This window comes from Schistocerca cancellata, chromosome 2 (genome assembly GCF_023864275.1).
Source record: "Schistocerca cancellata isolate TAMUIC-IGC-003103 chromosome 2, iqSchCanc2.1, whole genome shotgun sequence".
Taxonomy (NCBI): domain Eukaryota; kingdom Metazoa; phylum Arthropoda; class Insecta; order Orthoptera; family Acrididae; genus Schistocerca; species Schistocerca cancellata.
This window is the reverse complement of record NC_064627.1, coordinates 479,884,751-479,906,311: the sequence shown is the minus strand read 5'-3', so window position 1 is coordinate 479,906,311 and position 21,561 is coordinate 479,884,751. Positions and strand designations below refer to the sequence as shown.

At 44.1% G+C, this 21,561-nt stretch overlaps 1 protein-coding gene across 1 annotated transcript in view; it reads right to left on the bottom strand.

Annotated features, from left to right (window-relative positions):
- Window positions 1-396: 396 nt before the first annotated feature.
- LOC126146268 (chymotrypsin-like) overlaps window positions 397-21,561 on the bottom strand; it is a 41,003-nt gene continuing 19,838 nt past the window's right edge. The window contains exons 4-7 of the mRNA XM_049915609.1: window positions 13,746-13,927; window positions 7,602-7,694; window positions 3,388-3,500; window positions 397-1,178 (exon numbers count right to left, since the gene is read on the bottom strand). Coding sequence (XP_049771566.1) covers window positions 1,020-1,178; window positions 3,388-3,500; window positions 7,602-7,694; window positions 13,746-13,927 — 547 coding nt within the window. The 3' untranslated portion in view covers window positions 397-1,019. The remainder of the gene's footprint in view (window positions 1,179-3,387; window positions 3,501-7,601; window positions 7,695-13,745; window positions 13,928-21,561) is intronic.

Sequence of the window (21,561 nt, the reverse complement as noted above, 5' to 3'; positions counted from 1 at the left end):
GACTCGCCTCATCCAAAACTGAATACAACAATTCTGATACAGCTTACTAGATATAGTGCTAGTTTGATGTAACTATTGACATGATTTGTTAACGGTGATACGACTATAACTTTTTTACGCTGCCTGTTCTTCTTTGCGGCTTCCTCCAGCAATGTGTTCTTTCCTCCTTTTGACAGTAGTTACGCGGGTAAGGTAACACTAAATACCACCTACAAATACCTTCATATTTGCAAGCGATGACTTCAGTAAAACCACTCAGCCACCGTTTTTGTAGAGTCTCTTAGGCGGGAAAATGGAAATCTTCAGGATTATTATTAAATTTCTGCAAATTAACAAATAACATATTTATATTATTTATTTGTTTGTATATAAACTTATGAAATTACACACGAAAACACTGGAAGCGATGTTGCAGAGGTGCACTAAGTTGTGGACAAGAAGTGATTCGTTACATGAAGTTGATGCGGAATTCTTCAGGAATAACCACTTCCTTCAACTATGATAGCGGCGGTCTTCTCTTGGAATATACTCATTGTATTAGAGAGCAAATGATTGACTGGCAGGGCTCTGGAAGCTTGTAATCCAGAGGATAAATTACATACAGTACAACACTTCAGATTTAATAGAATGTCCCCTCAGCAAATTCTTCCAGATGTCACTATCTGCACAATCTCTGAAGTTAAGTCAACCGAAGTGTCCCTGCAACAAGGCTTAAAAAGCTGAATGGTACATAAAGAAGGGACATTGCTATAAACGCTTTTTCTTTGCCTTTCTTTCAATTTTCCACATTACCAATTAACAAATGGACTAAATCGAAATTGAGATGCTCCGCGCGAATGTCCTGATCGCTGCATGAAACGGCTGGCTGTCTCTCACAACGAATATCATTGCACGAAGATGTACACACGCGTATATGTCTGTGCGGATACCCCAAAGTAGGGCAGACACTCTTCTCCGCTTTCGCTGCCACACTGTCTGTCGTCCAACGTCTCGGAGGCATTCGGGCAGCCAGCAGTCGTTCAGGATACGATGATGGAAGTAACCACCTCTATCCAGGTGAGGTAGGGCGAGACCAGCGTGAAGACGGTCCACGAGCTGGTGGGCACCGAGAAGCCGGCGATGCCGATGACCGTGTATCCGCTGTCACTCTGCAGCACCAGCGGGCCTCCGTAATCGCCCTGGAAAAAAGCAGGAGAGAATCCCATCCTTAACACATAGAAATAATCAAATGATTTCTTATGGGAGAACCACGGGAACAAGAAAAATGTAGCAATGCGAACGTAGTTTCGTGATTACATTAACAAGCAACATTTACAGAAAGAACAACATCCATGATACGTCACGGTGCACTAGCGTCACCATGAAAAACTGAAATATAGATATCTACTTAGCAACAGCAGTAACGAAAACCAAGGAGAAATATGAAAGAATAATACAGTTAACGGAGAAGAAAAATATTTGACGTTTTCTGATGATATTGCAGCCTAACTCTGTCACATATGGCAAAGGACTTGAAAGACAAACGGATTCGGCTGTCTTCAAAAGGCGTTATAAGATGGCAGTATCAGCAAAAGTAAAACAAAAAATGGAATGGATACTGAGCGTAACAGGATACGAAATGAGCTACTAAAACTGGCAGATTGGATTTGCTATTTGGGCTACCAAATAACTGAAGACGACCGAAGTAATGATGATATAAAGTGCAGAGTCGTAATAGCAAGAAAAGGAGTTTTTGAAGGAGAGGAATCTTTTATCATCAAATAAAAATTTAAGTCGTCTTTGGAGGTACGTGGATGATACGCAGTTTTCGCAAGAGAACAGCTGGTACAGGAGAACGCTGATGCATTCTAATAAAGAGATATTGAATTGAATTGTGTAGAAAAGGAATTTATCACACAAACAGATTAAAGAAGGGATTGCTTGATGAGTATAAAAGAATTCTTTTTTACATTCATGCTGTTAATCTACATACGTACATTTTTACCATTGCCACAGAAATAAGTGAACAGTTCACCTATTATATCGTTTCGGAAATACATTTCGTTGATGCATCATCATCAGATTAGTGTTCAGAAATCATTAGCAGGCTTCGCAGTATGGTTGGCTGATTAGCTGTGACAGCCATGAGTTTGGCTGGTCCCTAGTTTGAAACTTCCTGTCAGATTAAAACTGTGTGCCGGACCGAGACTCGAACTCGGGACCTTTGCCTTTCGCGGGCAAGTGCTCTACCAACTGAGCTACCCAAGCACGACTCACGCCCCGTCCTCACAACTTTTCTTATGCCAGTATCTCGCCGCGAAAGGCAAAGGTCCCGAGTTCGAGTCTCGGTCCAGCACACAGTTTTAATCTGCCAGAAAGTTTCATATCAGCGCACACTTCGCTGCAGAATGAAAATCTCATTCTGGAAACATCCCCGAGGCTGTGGCTAAGCCATGTCTCCGCAATATCCTTTCTTCCATGAGTGCTAGTTCTGTAAGGTTCGCAGGAGAGCTTCTTTAACGTTTGGAAGGTAGGAGACGAGATACTGGCAGAAGTAAAGCTGTGAGGACGGGGCGTGAGTCGTGCTTGGGTAGCTCAGTTGGTAAAGCACTTGCCCGCAAAAGGCAAAGGTCCCGAGTTCGAGTCTCGGTCCGGCACACAGTTTTAATCTGCCAGGAAATTTCATATCAGCCAACACTCCGCTGCAGAGTGAAAATCTCATCCTGGTCCCTAGTTTATTTGGCTGGTGTGTTGTTACTCTATAGCATGTCTCTTCCCGTTGACGTACCACCGTAGTCGGCGTTCGTCTCGGCCATCAACGGAACGTGGAGTTTTGCAGTTATTCCCGAAGGTGCCTTCGTCAGTTCACGAAACACTTTCAACTAAAATCATACGAGAAATCTAAACACTTCGTCATTTCAGGAATACTGCCTCCTTGATACAAAAACTGATGATCATTTCTTTTTCGACTTAAGTTACTCACTCCTCCTCCCGACCCATGAACTTGTGTTTTCAAATACTCTATCTGAATTTCATCGAACATCCTTGAAATGAACTGCAATGTAGCTCAATTTCCTCGAGACACGTATTTCTGAAAATGTGCTGTTTTGTTGGAAGACTGGAAGATTTAACATTGAATTTGTAGCAGAAGGTGCTCGTATGTACATTAGTCTTTGGAGCATAGAGCAGTGGGTGTCCTAGTTGTTTCAATAACATGTTGTATCTCTTTATCGTTTCTTCAAGGTACGTGTCAGAGATCCAAAGATTCCATATAAAAAAAAAGAATGACTCTCAACGCTCATGCTCTAATTCATCATATTCCATCAAGAAGGTTCACTTGTGCGCTCTGTAAGTACGTACTTCATATTTCTGAGGCATATCAGACAGGAACAGAGTTCTGATACTCACGTTCCCAATCACCTCTCCAGTTGCGGTTGTCGCACATATAAGGAAGCTCATAGCTCCACAATTTCCAATACTCGTCATCTCCGAGTACAGCAACTGGCGAGAAAATCCCCCTCCTGCGAACAAAAAGATATTCCACAATGCACTAAGATTTTTAAATCAATCTCATCAATCATGATGCAGCAAAAATGTTCACTTGGTGTGTAATGAGAATTACAGTAGACTCTGGAATTATTTTATAAAGCATAAATGACAGTGTCATGTTGCGAATAACAACCGTATTACATACTAACAGATCTTTGTAAGATACGCTTAGTAAAACTTTAACAGTGTACTTAGACACGTTCGTGAGATAGTTTATAAAAAGCTGTCGGTCCCCTTCTTTATAACATTTTGTCTAACGATCCTTACCAGTGTAACGCAAGCCCAAGGCTCAGAGAACAATTTCTTGCGAAAGAATGGCCGCAGAATTCGTATTGCTGACATGCTCCCAGTATCAGATGTATGAAATACCAGCAAGGACGTGTTGTTTTGTGTTAAGAAGTACGGAAAACACTCAGAATAATGAATAAATAGTCGTTGATTGCTTTTAATTATGCTGCACATGTGACAAAAATTATTACTTCAAGATTAACCTAAAAATGTGTTTAGTGAGTGGCTTCGTCTATGCAGAAGCACGAAGAAAACATTTTTATCAATAAAAACACAAATAGTGGATGCTCAACATAACTAATTACGCAACTTAGAGAAGTTTCAACTTGTGCCAGTGCTTCTTCTTTTAGAAAATTGGTCTTATAAAGAACCAGGCATCAAGCTGGACTGAGGGGGATAAATTCAGAGGGAGCCTAAAATCGCGAGATGAATAAGTACTATAAACCATCCATGGTTTGTTTTTTGCTGATGGGTATATTTAACTATCCAGCAACGAAATAAAAATCATTTAACATAGGGAAAAAAGTTTACAGACTATAATTCTGTGTTATCCGTACAAGTACAATACAATATTTACAATACTTCTAAAGTCCTGTTGAATCTTTTTGTTTTAATGTGGCTTCCTATTGTCCTTGTAAAAATGGTTCAAATGGCTCTGAGCACTATGGGACTTAACATCTGAGGTCATCAGTCCCCTAGAACTTAGAACTACTTAAACCTAACTAACCTAAGGACATCACACACATCCATGCCCGAGGCAGGATTCTAACCTGCGACCGTAGCAGTCGCGCAGTTCCGGACTGAAGCGCCTAGAACCGCTCGGCCACCGCGGTCGGCTATTGTCCTTGTAAGTTAGCTATTGTTTCCTCTGTCTATATGAAGACTGACGGTGACGACAGAAATCGTACAATAAACATTTTTAAAAACAAACAATAGAGTCGCAACATTTTTTATGTTCCATCGTAGTACTAAACATTCCGAATTGAAATCTATCATGGATGAAAGCAGACTGGCAATGACAAACCGAACTTCTCGATAATATGCATACACGGTTTCGCACATCATTATTTCCAAAGTTTGCAATAAGATGTACAGTGGGCGTTTGTATGTAAAATAAACATCAGAGGGGTAAATTGTTAGAAACGAGTGGAAAATATGTCATAATTATCAACAGTAACACAAAAATGCTAGATAAAAGGGAATTAATTCGTAAGTCTGATCACCACAGTATATCACTAGGCATAAGGTGCAGGAAATGAAATGAACTCATCTGCCCGTAATCAATCAGCTACAAGCGTCTCGTTATGGGTACACCTATAGCTTAACGTAGGATGCGAATCACAGAGGAGTTTAGACGTTTTTACGTGCACAGTGTTTTTCAGAACTGAAAAATCATGTCGGATATCGCGATGGATTAGAATTTTCTGCACATTGTCGCCACTGATCAAAGACCTTTGGATTCGAATCAATGGCACGGATAGTGAGAATAACAGGCTCTGAGCGCTAATGGACTTAACATCTATGGTCATCAGTCCCCTAGAACTTAGAACTACTTAAACCTAACTAACCTAAGGACATCACTCACATCCATGCCCGAGGCAGGCATGATGAACAACCAAACCTTCTTCACAATTAATATTAGGACATGTATACCACATAGTAAGTTGCATCCATTCCAGCAGCTTCTTTGAGAAAATAGTGCTATTGAATATTGTGTTCCTATCAAAGCCCTCGATTGCAAGATGTAAAAATAAAAATAAAAATTAGAGGGGACACAAAAACAAGACCATAGAAATATTTAGGAAGTAAGATAACTGAAGACGAAGGTAGCAAAGACTTAGAGGAGCAAACGCACAGTCCATGATTTTTTCTTTTTTAAGGCTTTTTTAAAACGACGAAAATACTGAACTGAGGAATAAGGTGGTTGAAAGCTGCATTTAGAACGTAGCACTTTATGCTCGTTAAACATGGGCAATAGGCAAAACTGAAATAAAATCTCTTGAATCATTTGAGGTGCAGTGTTATAGACGTCTGTTAAAAGATAAAATGGACAGTCAAAACCACCTACCAGGAAGACTTGCAAAGAATCATCCAGAAAAGTTGTATAAATGTCAACAGAACGAAGAAGACACCATTGGGTTGGGCACGTAACACAACAAGCTCTTTTTAAACATCCTAGAGGAACATTTGGGAGGGAAGATAGCACGAGGAAGATAGCGACTAACAATCTGAAATCAGTCTGTATATGATGTGGAGATCTAATTACGCAGATATGAAGTTAGATTCTAATAAATCACAAGATGTGGTACGTAGGACATCCGCAACTGAGAGGCATGATAATTAATTTACAGAGTTTCCCTTCATTTGTGCTAATATTTATTCAGTTGACCATCGGTTTTGGAATTTTAAAATCCCATCTTCAGGTATATGAAATTATTGTATTTGGTGACACATAACGTGCGGTCTGGTCAGTCAGTGCAGGAGCTCCAATCACTGCACGTTGGCGGAAACAGCGCGCCGCCGGGCAGCAGCACGGTAGGAACGGCAACAACTGCTGTCTGGAAGATGTGCGGAAGCGCGGTGTCAGACCTCCGGCGTCGCACTACAATATTAGTGCAGCTGAAGCTGTCCTCTCTAAATTAGTTTTAATAAATCCAAATAAAGAACCGCCAAACAGTTGAAAGATGATAATGAAGAAGAAGAAGGAGACGTTTACATCCTAAGTCTTGTTGATTTGATTCCACGGTTCCTCGTGTTTTATTCGTAAAATATTGTATTTTTATCAATTACCTTGTCTTAACAAAAGCACACGATGATGAGGGGTGAAATGAAAATTCATTTAACTAAGCATTCTCCAATGCTCTGCTCACTCTCGTGCTTTGGACATTTTCTATACGAAAAACTGTCTTAGGGGGTAGGTACAATCCCTGATAAGATATGTTCAGGAAATTATTCAAAAGCATACCCTGCTGGACTATAAGACATTGATTTCACATCAATATCATCTCATGAGCCGGCAAGTGTGGCCGAGCGGTTCTAGGCGCTTCAGTCCGGAACCGCGCTGCTGCTACGGTCGCAGGTTCGAATCCTGCCTCCGGCATGGATGTGTATGATGTCCTTAGGTTAGTTAGATTTAAGTAGTTCTAAGTGTAGGGGACTGATGACCTCAGATGTTAAGTTCAAATCGTTCAAATGGCTCTGAGCACTATGGGACTTAACATCTGTGGTCATCAATCCCCTAGATCTTAGAACTACTTAAACCTAACTAACCTAAGAACATCACACACATCCATGCCCGAGGCAGGTTTCGAACCTGCAACCGTAGTGGTCGCGCGGTTCCATACTGTAGCACCCAGAACCGCTTGGCCACCCCGGGCGGCTCAGATGTTAAGTCCCACAGTGCTTAGAGCCATTTGAACCATTTGAACCATCATCTCATGGAAGAGCTCTGTACTTGACACTTCCAATACATCGAGAAACGTAGTGATATACTGCTCTACAGCCTGCTACAATGCTGTTGGGTTCAAATGGTTCAAATGGCTCTGAGCACTATGGGACTCAACTGCCGTGGTCATAAGTCCCCTAGAACTTAGAACTACTTAAACCTAACTAACCTAAAGACATCACACACAACCATGCCCGAGGCAGGGTTCGAACCTGCGACCGTAGAGGTCGCGCGGTTCCAGACTGGAGCGCCCAGAACCGCTCGGCCACTCCGGCCGGCAGTGCTGTTGGGAGTGTTAGTGATAAATATCGCGGTAATTGAGAGGATGTATCACACTTACCGGCCGCCCCCCATCCGGTGAAATAGCCAACTTGATTGGCGTAGTAATTGCCAGCGTCTGCAAACGTTGGTAGTATGGCAGGTCTAATGTAATCTGGAACAGAAGAAATATATTTTTACGTGAGAGCAACAAATAGCTGTCTCATTATTGATTATTGACTCATAAACATTACTCTACGACTCATTTAATGAGAATTATCAGTCAGATATTTCCTCGTTATTTTGTTGAACGCAGTAAGAAAACTGTAGAAATCAATTTTTCATTAGCGTATACGATCACCGAGAGGTTGAGTGGAGCCTATTAGCGTTGCGTGACACTGCAAGGAAAGTATATAAACTAAACTACGTCAAAACACGCCATGTAGGCCCAACGGTACCTACCGACCGCCGTGTCATCCTCAGATCTCAGGCGTCACCAAAATCAGATGTGGAGGGGAACCTGGTCAGCAAATCGCTGTCCCAGCTATTGTCAGTTTATGGGACGGAAGCCGCTACTCCTCAGTCAAGTAGCTCCTCAATTAGCCTCATAAGGGCTGAGTGCACCCCACTTGTCAGTAGCTTCGGTCAGACCCGGACGGTCACCCATTTATGTGCTAGCCATGCGATCTGACGGGAACCGGTGTTACCACTGTGACAAGGCCGTTGGCAAGGAAAGTACGAGGGGCTTTAGAATGAGTAATGGATTCCGGTTGAAAAAAATGCGGAATTCTTATTGAAACATTGTGGAATGTTCCTACTTCAGCCCCTATAGTTTCATTAAGTTCCCACAGGTGATGACTCTACGCGTAGCCTTCAAAGTGGCGTCTGTAACGGAGGTGCGTTCCAAGCAGGAAGCTGTCAGACCATCGTAGGCATTCTCAGGCGCTTGCACAGTGTCTACGGAGAAATTACAGTGAACAAAAGCACTATGAGTCGTTGGGCGAAGCATCTGTCAGTATCGAAACAACGTCACGCAAATGTGTCCATTGAATTTTGGGTTCCTAGCAAAGCCCGCGATTACAAGATGTAAAAATAAAAATTAGAGGGGACACAAAAACAAGAACATAGAAATATTTAGGAAGTAAGATAACTGAAGACGAAGGAAGCAAAGACTTAGAGAAGCAAACGCACAGTCCATGAATTTTTTTTTAAGAAGGCTTTGTTCAAACGACAGAAATACTGAACTGAGGAATAAGGTGGTTGAAAGCGGCATTTAGAACGTAGCACTTAAACCTGAGCAATCCGGACGACCGCACACATCTATGATTCCTGCAATTCTGGAACGTCCGGACATTCTCATTCGAGGTGATCGACGGATCACAAACACCTTGCTACTCAACTGCTCTCTGTTGGTAGAGCTGACACACTCGTCCAGTTTTTGAGGATATTCAAAGGTGTGTGATCGCTGGGATCCTCGTCCCTTAACACAAGACCACGTATATACAGTGTTAAACGTAAGTATTCCATATGTTGAGAGGTCATACTACGATTAAAAAGAAAAAAGTGCAGTACACATGGTCTCTAACTTCAGTGCCTTAAAAAAAGCTATGTGCACTTGATCATTTTCGCTGCTGTCAAAAGTACCTCTTCTACTGCAAGCACTTTGCTATTGTGAACGACTTACAGAATACAGTAAACAAATGAGAACGCATCTGACATGTTGCCTGTACTTGGGAGCCATAGCTAAAGGAGGCTCTCGACGTGGTGTCTATTCATAGTAACGCATGCTTCTGTGCCGCGCACTCTCTGAAAAAGTCCAGGTCGATCACGAATCCGCTGGCAGACATTCGCGGCGCTTTCCTGTAGTGTTTATACACCAGTAATGACACTTGCATGCACCAAAGATTTCAAACGTCCGCGCAACCGAAGGTCCAACGGATTAAGTTCGGGGAAACGAGCTGGCTAACGTACTGGACCTCCCCGGCTACTCCACTGCAGGCGGCCGCGGTGGCCGAGCGGCTCTAAGCGCTTCAGTCCGGAACTACGCAGCTGCTACGGTCGCAGGTTCGAGTCCTGCCTCGGGCATGGATGTGTGTGATGTCCTTAGGTTAGTCAGGTTTAAGTGGCTCTAAGTTTAGGGGACTGATGACCTCAGATATGAAGTACCCGCCAGGGTAGCCGAGAGCGCTAACGCGCTGCTTCCTGGACTCGGCTAGGCGCGCCGGCCACGGATCGAATCCTCCAGGCGAATTAACGACGAGGGCCGGTGTGCCGGCCAGCCTGCATGTGGTTTTTAGGCGGTTTTCCACATCCTGCTGTGTGAATACCGGGTTGTTCTCCACGTTCCGCCTCAGTTGCACACGTCGCAGACATTTGAAACACGTCCGCACTATTTCGCGATTTACACTAGGCGCAGCCAGTTGGGGTACGCTGGTTACGTCCTGGGGGGTACGGGTGGGTGCAGGAAGGGCATCCGGTCACCCCTAAAACTAACATTGCCAAATCCGTTGTAACCACGCCGACCCTGCGATCGCTGTGGGACTATGGCGTATGCCAAAGAAAGAAAGAAAGACCTGACATGTTCAGTCCTATAGTGCTCAGAGCAGTTTCATCCATTTTTTTTAATCCACTGCCCATTACTTGTCTGTGTGAGGCATTCTTGGACATATTGGAGAAAATATTCTGGCGCTCCATTCCGCATAAACCACATCCCCTGCCGTTGTTGGAGTGGTACCTTCTCTAGCAGGGTAGGCAAGTCGTTGGATTGGAATTGATGACACACTGAAACAGTCAGCCAGTTTGGTAGTATGTACGGTCCTATGATTCTATCACCAATAATTTCTGCCCATACAGTAATTGAAATTGGCACTGATGGCTTAATTATTCAACTGTGTGTCGATTGGCGGCAGCCTACGTACGCTGGTTATGAAAATAGACAGTTCCAACACAGGTGAAACTAGCCTCATCTGTGGACAGTACCCTTGTTGTGAATAGTGGATCTTTGCAACATCCAGTGGCAGAACTACATTATGGTAGGCTAACCTTGTGGCCGAAGGGCTTAGACACACTGCACATGATGTGAGTACAGCAACGGTTCATTCAGTATCGCTTAGACTAGAGGACGACTAACCGCGACAAATGCTGAATTTCTGCGTACACTACTTCCAGGATCTTCAGATACTCCTTGCAATAACAGATCATATCTGTCAGTTGTCGTGTGGAATAACTGGTTACTCATTATGCTGGAAATTGTAGATATAATGCTGTGATGATTTCACATATTTGTCAAAGCACAACATAGTAATTTATGTGCTGCATTTACGGAGAATTGCTTACACGGTTTACAATAACAGCACTAACAGATTATTAGTACTTACTCTATCAATGTACAGTAACAGAAGAATCTGAAAGTTGTTCGACGTAGCAGAGAGCTTGAGAGATGAGTTTCACAATAGCGAAGATGAACAAGTTCTCATAGCTCTTAAGATAACATATGCATTTTACACCCAATGTTTGCTCGACATTTTTCTCTTATTTTGGTCCACACTACCGCCCCTCAGAATATTGAATACCTTACTTTAAATCTCTGTACACGCGGCACAGAGACGAAGAATCATTCTAGCGATGGTATAAAATAAAATGAAGAATGTTCCCGTATTCAGTTATGCATGCACTAAAAAGCTACGGACTAATACCGGTTCCAAGATCAATAAATCCGTCAACGGCCTGGAGAGCAATGTGCTGAGCACATATACATCCAGCCACAGCCAATGATGCCATTGTTAGGGTATGACGCGGCGTTCGGTCGTGGAACCTTTAGAGTATTCCTCAACGTTGCACATGAAGCATGGACGAAATATGAGACCCAGTTAGATGAGAATATAATCGAAACGTTTACATTTAGAATATATTTTTCCTATGTTGTTGTTGTTGTGGTCTTCAGTCCTGAGACTGGTTTGATGCAGCTCTCCATGCTAATCTATCCTGTGCGAGCTCCTTCATCTCCCAGCTTTTTCCTAAGGAGGACAATAAAGTAATGTGACAAAACTCATAGCCGGCCGCTGTGGCCGAGCGGTTCTAGGCGCTTCAGTCCGGAACTGCGCTGCTGCTACGGTCGCAGGTTCGAATCCTGCCTCGGGCATGGATGTGTGTGTGATGTCCTTAGGTTAATTAGGCTTAATTAGTTCTAAGTCTAGAGGACTGATGACCTCAGATGGTGCTTAGAGCCATTTGAACATTTGAACAAAACTCATAGGATAGCTATATGGCGGTACTATCGCGCACACAAGGCATAAAAGGTCAGTGCATTGCCGGAGCTGTCATTTGTACTCAGATGATTTATGTGTAAGAGGTTACTGACGTGAGCATGGCCCCTTGATGGGAATTAACAGACTTTGAACGCGGAGCTAGGAGCATGGGACATTCCGTTTCAGAAATCGTTAGGAAATTCAATATTCCGAAATGCCCAGTATGCCGAGAATACCAAATTTCAGGCATTACCTCTCACCACGGACAACGCAATGTCCGACGGGGCTTCACTTAACGACTGAGAGCAACAACGTTTGTGTAGAGTTGTCGGTGCTAACAGACAAGCCACACTGCTTGAAATAACCGCAGAATTCAATGTGGGACGTATCCATTAGGACAGTGCGGCGAAATTTGGCGTTAATGGGCTATGGCAGCAGACGACCGACGCGACTGCCTTTACTAACAGCACGGCAATACCTGCAGCGCCTCTCCTGGGCTCGTGGCCATATCGGTTGGACCCTAGACTATTGGAAAACAGTGGACTGTTCACACGAGTCTCGATTTCAGTTGGTAGTAGCTGGTGGTAGGGTTCGAGTGTGGCGCAATCCCAACGAAGCCTTGGACCCAAGTTGTCAACAAGGCACTTTGCAAGCTGATGGTGGCTCCATAGTGGTGTTGGCTGTGATTACATGGAATTGACAGGGTCCTCTGGTCCAACTGAACCAATCGTTGACTGGAAATGTTTATGTTCGGCTACTTGGAGACCATTGAAGCGATTCATGGACTTCATGTCCCCATGACAATGCGCCACGTCACCGGACCACAATTGTTCACGATTAGTTTGAAGAACATTCGGAACCGTTCGAGCGAATGATTTGGTGAAGCAGATTGCCTGACATGAATCCCATCGAACATTTATGGGACATAGTCGAAAGGTCAGTTCGTCCACAAAATACTGCACCGGCAACACTTTCGCCATTACTGACAGTGGTAGAGGCGACTTCTTGCAGGGGACTTACAACGACTTGATGAACCAACGCCACGTCGAGGTGCTGCATTGCGCAGGGAAAAGTAACGTCCTACGCCATACTGAGAGGTATTCCATGACTTTTGTCACTTTAGTGTACACCATACTGAAATCAGTGGCCATTCGTAACCATACATTCGCAATTTTCTCGCAAACGGCTCGTTTGCAGATCCATACTTAGTGAACTTTTCTTTCTTCTGTGTAATTATCATATTTTTTTTCAGATGTACCAGCTTCCGCTATTAATTTTGAAGCGCCTTGTATAAGAGACGTTTGAAAAAGCTGAATAACAGGTAATTATGGGATTACATGCTGATATATTCTTAAGATTTGGGTCGTTCTTCATGGAGGCGACATCCTCATAAGTTACTACCCAACGTTTTGAAGCGTCAGACATACTATTTTATCCTCGTAACATCGGCTACTCCAACAAACGCAAATAAAAATGCCTTCTTCCTGACGTGCTCTACGTTTCGAAAATGGAGTGGAAATAGATATTGCCGGCTTTAAAAAAGTCAAATTAACAACAAACAGATCATTATGTCAACATGGTTAAAAGTAAAATTCAGTAAGCGCTCATTACTCAGGCTATTAAGCTTATTGTAATGTCGTAATTTTGATGGAGCCTTTCTACTTTTTAAGGCAACATAACGGTTGCGACCACTTTATAGGCAGTAAACGGTCTACTGGAAAGCAACTATTCAACAATCTCTTGTGAATAACGTCTTGGTAAATACGAAAGAACGTTATGTTGGTTGTCAACACTATACAGTATAAGGCAAACTGCTAGTGATGCAGAAGGCATCAGTTACGCTGAAGTGAGGACAGTTGCCAAACGAGATAACTGGAGAACTGCGCTACCAAGCACAGGATTGATGGCGGTAATGACAGTAGCTGAATATGTTAGACATGAGCATCAGGAAGCATCGTCAAGTATGCTGTGGGACTTACTGGAGGCGCCTGTGACGTAGCAGTCGAGGTCCACGATGGCCATGTTGTATTTCGGCCAGTTGTTGACGGTGCTGGCGTCGAAGCCTGGGTGGATGGTGCATATATTGCTAGTGATGGTGACCCGCTCATCCTCCAGCGTGTCCATGTCTTGCACTCCGATCCACACATCCCAGTATGTGTACCTGCAACAAGCACCGTCACCTAAAGATACGTAGAGAACTGTAGCAAAGGTGCAGTTAGCATGTTGCACATTGTAGTCCCTTTACAACTGCAGTCGTGGAACCATAAATGCACGTTATCTTATAACTCTGTGAAATTCGTAGGATGAGAGATGTATATTACTTTCCCGCTATCATGTGGTGCACTTGGAAGGTCCCCCTTGGTATTATGTATCACAATAGTTCCAATCCCTTGATTCTGACCAAAGTTTTCGGAAACCTCCTTTGTATATTAAGCAAATATCATAACTGGTAATACCCTCCAAAACATTCCCAGTTCGGATTCTATTTGTTCCCTTCTACATCTACATCTACATTTATACTCCGCAAGCCACCCATCGGTGTGTGGCGGAGGGCACTTTACGTGCCACTGTCATTATCTCCCTTTCCTGTTCCAGTCGCGTATGGTTCGCGGGAAGAACGACTGTCTGAAAGCCTCTGTGCGCGCTCTAATCTCTCTAATTTTACATTCGTGATCTCCTCGGGAGGTATAAGTAGGGGGAAGCAATATATTCGATACCTCATCCAGAAACGCACCCTCTCGAAACCTGGCGAGCAAGCTACACCGCGATGCAGAGCGCCTCTCTTGCAGAGTCTGCCACTTGAGTTTGTTAAACATCTCCGTAACGCTATCACGGTTACCAAATAACCCTGTGACGAAACGCGCCGCTCTCCTTTGGATCTTCTCTATCTCCTCCGTCAACCCGATCTGGTACGGATCCCACACTGATGAGCAATACTCAAGTATAGGTCGAACGAGTGTTTTGTAAGCCACCTCCTTTGTTGATGGACTACATTTTCTAAGGACTCTCCCAATGAATCTCAACCTGGTACCCGCCTTACCAACAATTAATTTTATATGATCATTCCACTTCAAATCGTTCCGCACGCATACTCCCAGATATTTTACAGAAGTAACTGCTACCAGTGTTTGTTCCGCTATCATATAATCATACAATAAAGGATCCTTCTTTCTATGTATTCGCAGTACATTACATTTGTCTATGTTAAGGGTCAGTTGCCACTCCCTGCACCAAGTGCCTATCCGCTGCAGATCTTCCTGCATTTCGCTACAATTTTCTAATGCTGCAACTTCTCTGTATACTACAGCATCATCCGCGAAAAGCCGCATGGAACTTCCGACACTATCTACTAGGTCATTTATATATATTGTGAAAAGCAATGGTCCCATAACACTCCCCTGTGGCACGCCAGAGGTTACTTTAATGTCTGTAGACGTCTCTCCGTTGATAACAACATGCTGTGTTCAGTTTGCTAAAAACTCTTCAATCCAGCCACACAGCTGGTCTGATATTCCGTAGGCTCTTACTTTGTTTATCAGGCGACAGTGCGGAACTGTATCGAACGCCTTCCGGAAGTCAAGAAAAATAGCATCTACCTGGGAGCCTGTATCTAATATTTTCTGGGTCTCATGAACAAATAAAGCGAGTTGGGTTTCACACGATCGCTGTTTCCGGAATCCATGTTGATTCCTACAAGTAGATTCTGAGTTTCCAAAAACGACATGATACTCGAGCAAAACACATGTTCTAAAATTCTACAACAGATCGACGTCAGAGATATAGGTCTATAGTTTTGCGCATCTTCTCGACGACCCTTCTTGAAGACTGGGACTACCTGTGCTCTTTTCCAATCATTTGGAACCTTCTGTTCCTCTAGAGACTTGCGGTACACGGCTGTTAGAAGGGGGGCAAGTTCTTTCGCGTACTCTGTGTAGAATCGAATTGGTATCCCGTCAGGTCCAGTGGACTTTCCTCTGTTGAGTGATTCCAGTTCCTTTTCTATTCCTTGGACACTTATTTCGATGTCAGCCATTTTTTCGTTGGTGCGAGGATTTAGAGAAGGAACTGCAGTGCGGTCTTCCTCTGTGAAACAGCTTTGGAAAAAGGTGTTTAGTATTTCAGCTTTACGCTTGTCATCCTCTGTTTCAATGCCATCATCATCCCGGAGTGTCTGGACATGATGTTTCGAGCCACTTACTGATTTAACGTAAGACCAGAACTTCCTAGGATTTTCTGTCAAGTCGGTACCTAGTATTTTACTTTCGAATTCACTGAACGCTTCACGCATAGCCCTCCTTACGCTAACTTTGACATCGTTTAGCTTCTGTTTGTCTGAGAGGTTTTGGCTGCGTTTAAACTTGGAGTGAAGCTCTCTTTGCTTTCGCAGTAGTTTCCTAACTTTGTTGTTGTACCACGGTGGGTTTTTCCCGTCCCTCACAGTTTTACTCGGCACGTACCTGTCTAAAACGCATTTTACGATTGCCTTGAACTTTTTCCATAAACACTCAACATTGTCAGTGTCGGAACAGAAATTTTCGTTTTGATCTGTTAGGTAGTCTGAAATCTGCCTTCTATTACTCTTGCTAAACAGATAAACCTTCCTCCCTTTTTTTATATTCCTATTAACTTCCATATTCAGGGATGCTGCAACGGCCTTATAATCACTGATTCCCTGTTCTGCACTTACAGAGTCGAAAAGTTCGGGTCTGTTTGTTATCAGTAGGTCCAAGATGTTATCTCCACGAGTCGGTTCTCTGTTTAATTGCTCGAGATAATTTTCGGATAGTGCACTCAGTATAATGTCACTCGATGCTCTGTCCCTACCACCCGTCCTAAACATCTGAGTGTCCCAGTCTATATCTGGTAAATTGAAATCTCCACCTAAGACCATAACATGCTGAGAAAATTTATGTGAAATGTATTCCAAATTTTCTCTCAGTTGTTCTGCCACTAATGCTGCTGAGTCGGGAGGTCGGTAAAAGGAGCCAATTATTAACCTAGCTCGGTTGTTGAGTGTAACCTCCACCCATAATAATTCACAGGAACTATCCACTTCTACTTCACTACAGGATAAACTACTACTAACAGCGACGAACACTCCACCACCGGTTGCATGCAATCTATCCTTTCTAAACACCGTCTGTGCCTTTGTAAAAATTTCGGCAGAAATTATCTCTGGCTTCAGCCAGCTTTCTGTACCTATAACGATTTCAGCTTCGGTGCTTTCTATCAGCGCTTGAAGTTCCGGTACTTTACCAACGCAGCTTCGACAGTTTACAATTACAATACCGATTGCTGCTTGGTCCCCGCATGTCCTGACTTTGCCCCGCACCCGTTGAGGCTGTTGCCCTTTCTGCACTTGCCCGAGGCCATCTAACCTAAAAAACCGCCCAGCCCACGCCACACAACCCCTGCTACCCGCGTAGCCGCTTGTTGCGTGTAGTGGACTCCTGACCTATCCAGCGGAACCCGAAACCCCACCACCCTATGGCGCAAGTCGAGGAATCTGCAGCCCACATGGTCGCAGAACCGTCTCAGCCTCTGATTCAGACCCTCCACTCGGCTCTGTACCAAAGGTCCGCAGTCAGTCCTGTCGACGATGCTGCAGATGGTGAGCTCTGCTTTCATCCCGCTAGCGAGACTGGCAGTCTTCACCAAATCAGATAGCCGCCGGAAGCCAGAGAGGATTTCCTCCGATCCATAGCGACACACATCATTGGTGCCGACATGAGCGACCACCTGCAGATGGGTGCACCCTGTACCCTTCGTGGCATCCGGAAGGACCCTTTCCACATCTGGAATGACTCCCCCCGGTATGCACACGGAGTGCACTTTGGTTTTCTTCCCCTCTCTTGTTGCCATATCCCTAAGGGGCCCCATTACGCGCCTGACGTTGGAGCTCCCAACTACCAGTAAGCCCACCCTCTGCGACTGCCCGGATCTTGCAGACTGAGGGGCAACCTCTGGAACAGGACAAGCAGCCATGTCAGGCCGAAGATCAGTATCAGCCTGAGACAGAGCCTGAAACCGGTTCGTCAGACAAACTGGAGAGGCCTTCCGTTCAGCCCTCCGGAATGTCTTTCGCTCCCTGCCACACCTTGAGACGACCTCCCACTCTACCACAGGTGAGGGATCAGCCTCAATGCGGGCAGTATCCCGGGCAACCACAGTCGTAGCCCGATCGGGGGATGCGTGGGACGAGCTGGCCGTCCCCGACAAACCCCCATCCGGACCCCCATAGTGATGCCCATTGGCAACAGCCTCAAGCTGTGTGACCGAAGCCAACACTGCCTGAAGCTGTGAGCGAAGGGATGCCAACTCAGCCTGCATCCGAACACAGCAGTTGCAGTTCCTATCCATCCCAGGTCGCTGGGATTTAGGTGGGAAAAAAATACATCTATAATGACCCACAATGCCTATTTGAAAAGGGACAGACGGATCTTCCGCAACAAAAAGCATTAGTATCCGAAATCCGAACAATCTATATTACTAAACGGTTAAAACGGTTGTCCAGTCCCAGCTGTGATGTTGCCTATCTAACAGCTTCCAGGGACAACAAAATTAGGTTTTCAGTACTTCTTATAATTACTGGCCAAATTTAAAATCTTCAAATGTTCTCGTAACCTGCTCATTGGAATGTGTAATCTTACGTTAAAAGTTTAACACACTAAGTCAATCTTTAATGTTAGTAACTTTGTATATGTCTTAAGACTCACAGCGCGTAGATTACCCAGAATATAATTATTCAATATTTGAGAATGAGAGCACTTAGCGACACCCACCAAACTTAACGCATAATTTCAGACCATTTTGAAACATTTCTCGCTGACACCCTAAAAAATAATGAAAAAAATAAATTATCGCTTATTACATTACCGCTATTCATACAGTAAAATTTCAGCATTAGGCACGACGCTTTAGTATATTACTTGTTTAATATTAATTCTGTTCGCAACACATTTTGCAGATAGTATCCACATACAGCATTGAATGTAGCTCCAAAATTGTTCCATTGTACGATACACAATTCACGAATATGACTTCATAAACATTGATATGTACGAAACACTAGCTTTTGTTAAAACAGAATGCAAACTGTCGAGACTATACTCATCCAGTAAATTATTTGAAAATAATCAAATTAAGATAATTAGTTTTTTTCATCTTCAACCATAATAGTTTAAAAAGCTTATTGTCAAATATTTAAGACTTTGCCAGCCGGGGTGGCCGAGTGGTTCTAGGCACTACAGTCTGGAACCGCGCGACCACTACGGTCGCAGGTTCGAATCCTGCCTCGGGCATGGATGTGTGTGATGTCCTTAGGTTAGTTAGGTTTAAGTAGTTCTAAGTTCTAGGGGACTGATGACCTCAGCAGTTAAGTCCCATAGTGCTCAGAGCCATTTGAACCATTTTCTTGTTTGAAACTGATAAACGATATTTTATTCAAAATAATTTCCATTGATATTTATACATTTCTCCCTCCCCTCCGACAGGCTATGAGCGCCATGCCAAAAAAACACCGTCTTTTGAAGCGAACAAGTTAGCGAGCCATTTTCGTACATTTTCATATGAACTGAAGCGTTGTTCAGCTAGAGCGCGTCCAAGTGATGCAAACAGATGATAATCGAACGGAGCCAAGCCTGGAGAATAAGCCGCCTACCCTAGTATTTCCAGACTGAACGCCTCAGTCGTTTCCATGACCCGTTTTGCTGTGTATCATGGGGCGTTATCATGGAGCAACATGGCTTTGTGTTGCCTTTTTCCACATACCGGTCGTTTTCCACATAATGCTCGATTTAAATCGATCATTCGCTGTTGGTAGCAATAAGTGTTAAGGGTTTCGCCAGGTTTTAGCAGCTCATAATAGATGACACCCTTTTGAACCCACCATTCACAGAGCATTGTCTTCTTTCCGAAGCGATTTCGTCTTGCAGTAGATGTCGACGGTTTGTCTGGGTTCAACCATGATTTACGGCGCTTAGGATTCTTAAAATACATCCATTTTTCATCACCTGTCACTATTCGATGGAGAAACGACTTCCTTATGTACCTAGAGAGCAGCATTTCACAAGTGGTCTTTCAGTTTGCTTGCTGTCTTCCATTCAGTTCATGCGGAACCCATTTTCCCACTTCCTGCACCTTTCAACCGAAGAGAAACGGCTTTTTGCGTCACATTCAACTGTTCCGCGAGTTCCTGTTGAGTTTGAGTATCATCTTCATCCAACAAGGTCTGCAATTCGTTGTCTTCGAACTTTTTCGGTGTTTTCCCGCGCTCATCATTTCTCACGTCAAAATTACCACTTTTGAATTTTTTAAGCACTCGAAACACTGTGTTTTCCCAAGAGCATGTTCGCCGAAAGCTTCGACAAGCATTGTATACGATTCTGCAGCAGTTCTCTTCAAATGATAACAGAAAACCAATTCTGCCCGCAAATCGTAGCTCATAGGCACAAAAGTCGAATGTTTACGGGTTTGAAACAGATACCGATGTATGCAGCTTGGATTTCTGTGTGTTGATATTCGTTGTCAGCCGTTAAAGAAAGTAGATGGAGCTGCAGAAGCGGTCTCGCGTGCCCTACACTGACGGCTAGCACCATCTATAGGCAAATTCTGGTTTCATACTTCTACACCTGATATGTCGGAACAAAGTCAGAAAATACTTTTAGAAACGGAATCAAGCCATCTATAACTAGAAAATAGTGCCAGAGGGAGCTTTTGGCTTAGAGCCGACGCTCTCTGGTGGTCGACAGCAGTCAACGCGTGATTCCTCTTCCACGCTCTCTACTGGCTACTGTTATCAGCAGATCATGTTCCACAGCAATAAGCAACTTTTTCTGAAGTGACGGTCCTACTTGATACGTAGGCCACAAATGTGAGACAGCGTTATCCGCGCCTAATGGAGTTTGAAAGGGGCGTGGTTGTAGGTCTCCGTTTGGCTGGCTGACAGATCGATAGTGTCCAGAATTGTGGAGCATTGGGGTGTGACCAGTCGCCCGATGTTGGACTGCATGGTAACATGAGGACCAGTACACTCTTCTCCATGGTTCGGTCGATCACGTCTGATCACCACAAGAGAGGGTCGACATATTTTGCACAAAACACACTGTAATACCTTCACATCTGCGCTTGACATCCAAGAACATGCTGTGTCATCTTGCAGCATTGACGGGGAATAGTGGCACCTGTACTAGGGCATTACTGTACCATGCGTAGGCTGCCGTTAACACCACAACACAAACGGCTGTGTTTGGAGCGGTGCCTTGACTTGGATGCATTGACTGCTGATAAATGACGCCGCACTGTTTTCGGTGGTGAATTGGGGTTCTACGCTACCCCAGATGACCATCTTTAGGGAGTATGGCGTCGATCTGAGGAGAGGTCTCATTTTTCCAACGTGTTGGAGAGGCCTAGTGGTGCTGCCTGTGGCAGTGAAGAGTCATCGGGTATAACTTGATGTCATGGTTGATAGTGCTTGAGGAAACTCATGTGGCCCAATGACGTTCCACGGACATCTTGTGTCGTCATGTTACCCCGCACGCGACAATACCTCTGCTCCATTTTTCAGAAGAATAATGCTCGTCTACGCATGACACGTGTATCTGTAAACTGCCTCCGCGATGGTGAAGTACTCCCAAAACCAGCAAGATCCTCAGTCCCGTTCACGACAGGACATGTGTGGGACCAGCTCCAACGTCAATTCTGTCCCAGCGCCAGGGTCGAGGACATCGAGGACCAGTTACAACAATTACAGTTAAAGCATGCCTCGAGAGAGGACACAACTGTCTTATGGACAGC